The sequence below is a fragment of the Lactuca serriola genome, chromosome 3, assembly GCF_051521515.1.
Source record: "Lactuca serriola cultivar US96UC23 chromosome 3, Lser_US96UC23_V15, whole genome shotgun sequence".
Classification (NCBI taxonomy): domain Eukaryota; kingdom Viridiplantae; phylum Streptophyta; class Magnoliopsida; order Asterales; family Asteraceae; genus Lactuca; species Lactuca serriola.
In genome coordinates this window covers 83,234,182-83,235,452 of record NC_136410.1, presented here as the reverse complement: position 1 = coordinate 83,235,452, position 1,271 = coordinate 83,234,182, and the positions used below count along the sequence as shown (strand labels likewise).

General features: G+C 38.9%; 1 protein-coding gene across 1 annotated transcript; it reads right to left on the bottom strand.

Moving 5' to 3' along the window:
* Positions 1 to 279: 279 nt before the first annotated feature.
* Positions 280 to 711, bottom strand: LOC145095455 (uncharacterized). Its single transcript, XM_079033330.1, has one exon. It carries the CDS (start codon positions 709 to 711, stop codon positions 280 to 282), a length of 432 nt encoding a protein of 143 aa, XP_078889456.1.
* Positions 712 to 1,271: the final 560 nt, after the last annotated feature.

Here is a 1,271-nt window from a genome sequence, read left to right as displayed (position 1 = left end):
AAAATAACAAGTAGGATTATAGTGAATTTTGGGATTCAACAAACTAACTTCATAAAACTGTAATCAAAAGATTGCATAAAAGACAGAAATTCTGGCTGTTCGAGATGCTAGGGGTCTCCCAAAGAAAAAACACTACAACTTAACTCAATGATCCCCTCACTGACTATATAAAGAACACAACTGAAAAAAGTAAATTACTTAATTGCCCCTACTTCTCACGAATTGCTTATTCACATTTACTTTCCTTTCTTGCCCTTTCTTGAATAAGTGAGTAATTGTTTATTTCCTTTCTTTTCCTTCCTTTCTTGTCCTTCCTTTCTTGTCCCTCCCCAAACAACCCTTGTCCTCAAGGTGGAATGACGGAAATTGATGATTTATTGTAGTCAGGTCCTCCCAAGATGCTTCAGTGGGTGGTAATTTCTGCCATTTGATTAACACTTCTTGTTGATTGCCATCTGGTAGTTCCCTGATTCGCACTACTAACAACTCTTCTGGTTCCACCTGTAAGTCTATAGTTTCCTCAATCGTAACAGGTAACTTTTGAAGTACAAAGTGATCCCCTACAACAAGCTTCAGCTGTGACACATGAAAAATAGGGTGTATTTGAGTTCCCACGGGAAGATCCAGTTGATAGGCGACTACTCCAATCCTTTGACTAACAGTAAATGGGCCACAAAAACATGGAGCTAACTTCTCACAAGCACGGTTCATCACCGATTTTTGTCGGTAAAGCTGTATATTGAGATACACCTTATCTCCTACCTTGTACTCCACCTCCTTTCTTTTATTTGTCCTCCATAGTTTTCATGCGTTGTTGAGCACGCATTGAGTTAAATTTGAGATCATCTAGAACTGCATCTCGCTACAATAATTGGTTTTCAAAGGAAGCTACAACAGTTTTTCCCATTTCATATTTGATAACTTTAGGCGAATCCCTGCCATACAAGGCTTTAAATGGTGTACATAGGATAGATACATGGTCAGATGTATTGTACCAATACTCTGCCCAAGATAACCAACGGGCCCACTCCTTGGGGTTGCCATTAATGAAACAATGTAAGTAAGTCTCCAATGTCTTATTCATAACTTCTGATTGTCCATGAGTTTGTGGGTGGTAGGACCCTGCAAATGAAACAATTCTCGCCAAAGATTACTAAGAAAAATGCAGTCTCTATCTGACACAATAGATGTGGGAAAACGATGGAGTTTCACAATTTCTTTGACAAATAATCGGGCTACTGTTTCAGCAGTAAAGGGGTGTTTCTGGTTCA

Coding starts and splice junctions, on each gene's coding strand:
- LOC145095455 (XM_079033330.1), bottom strand. CDS start 711: ATGAACCGTGCTTGTGAGAAGTTAGCTCCATGTTTTTGTGGCCCATTT.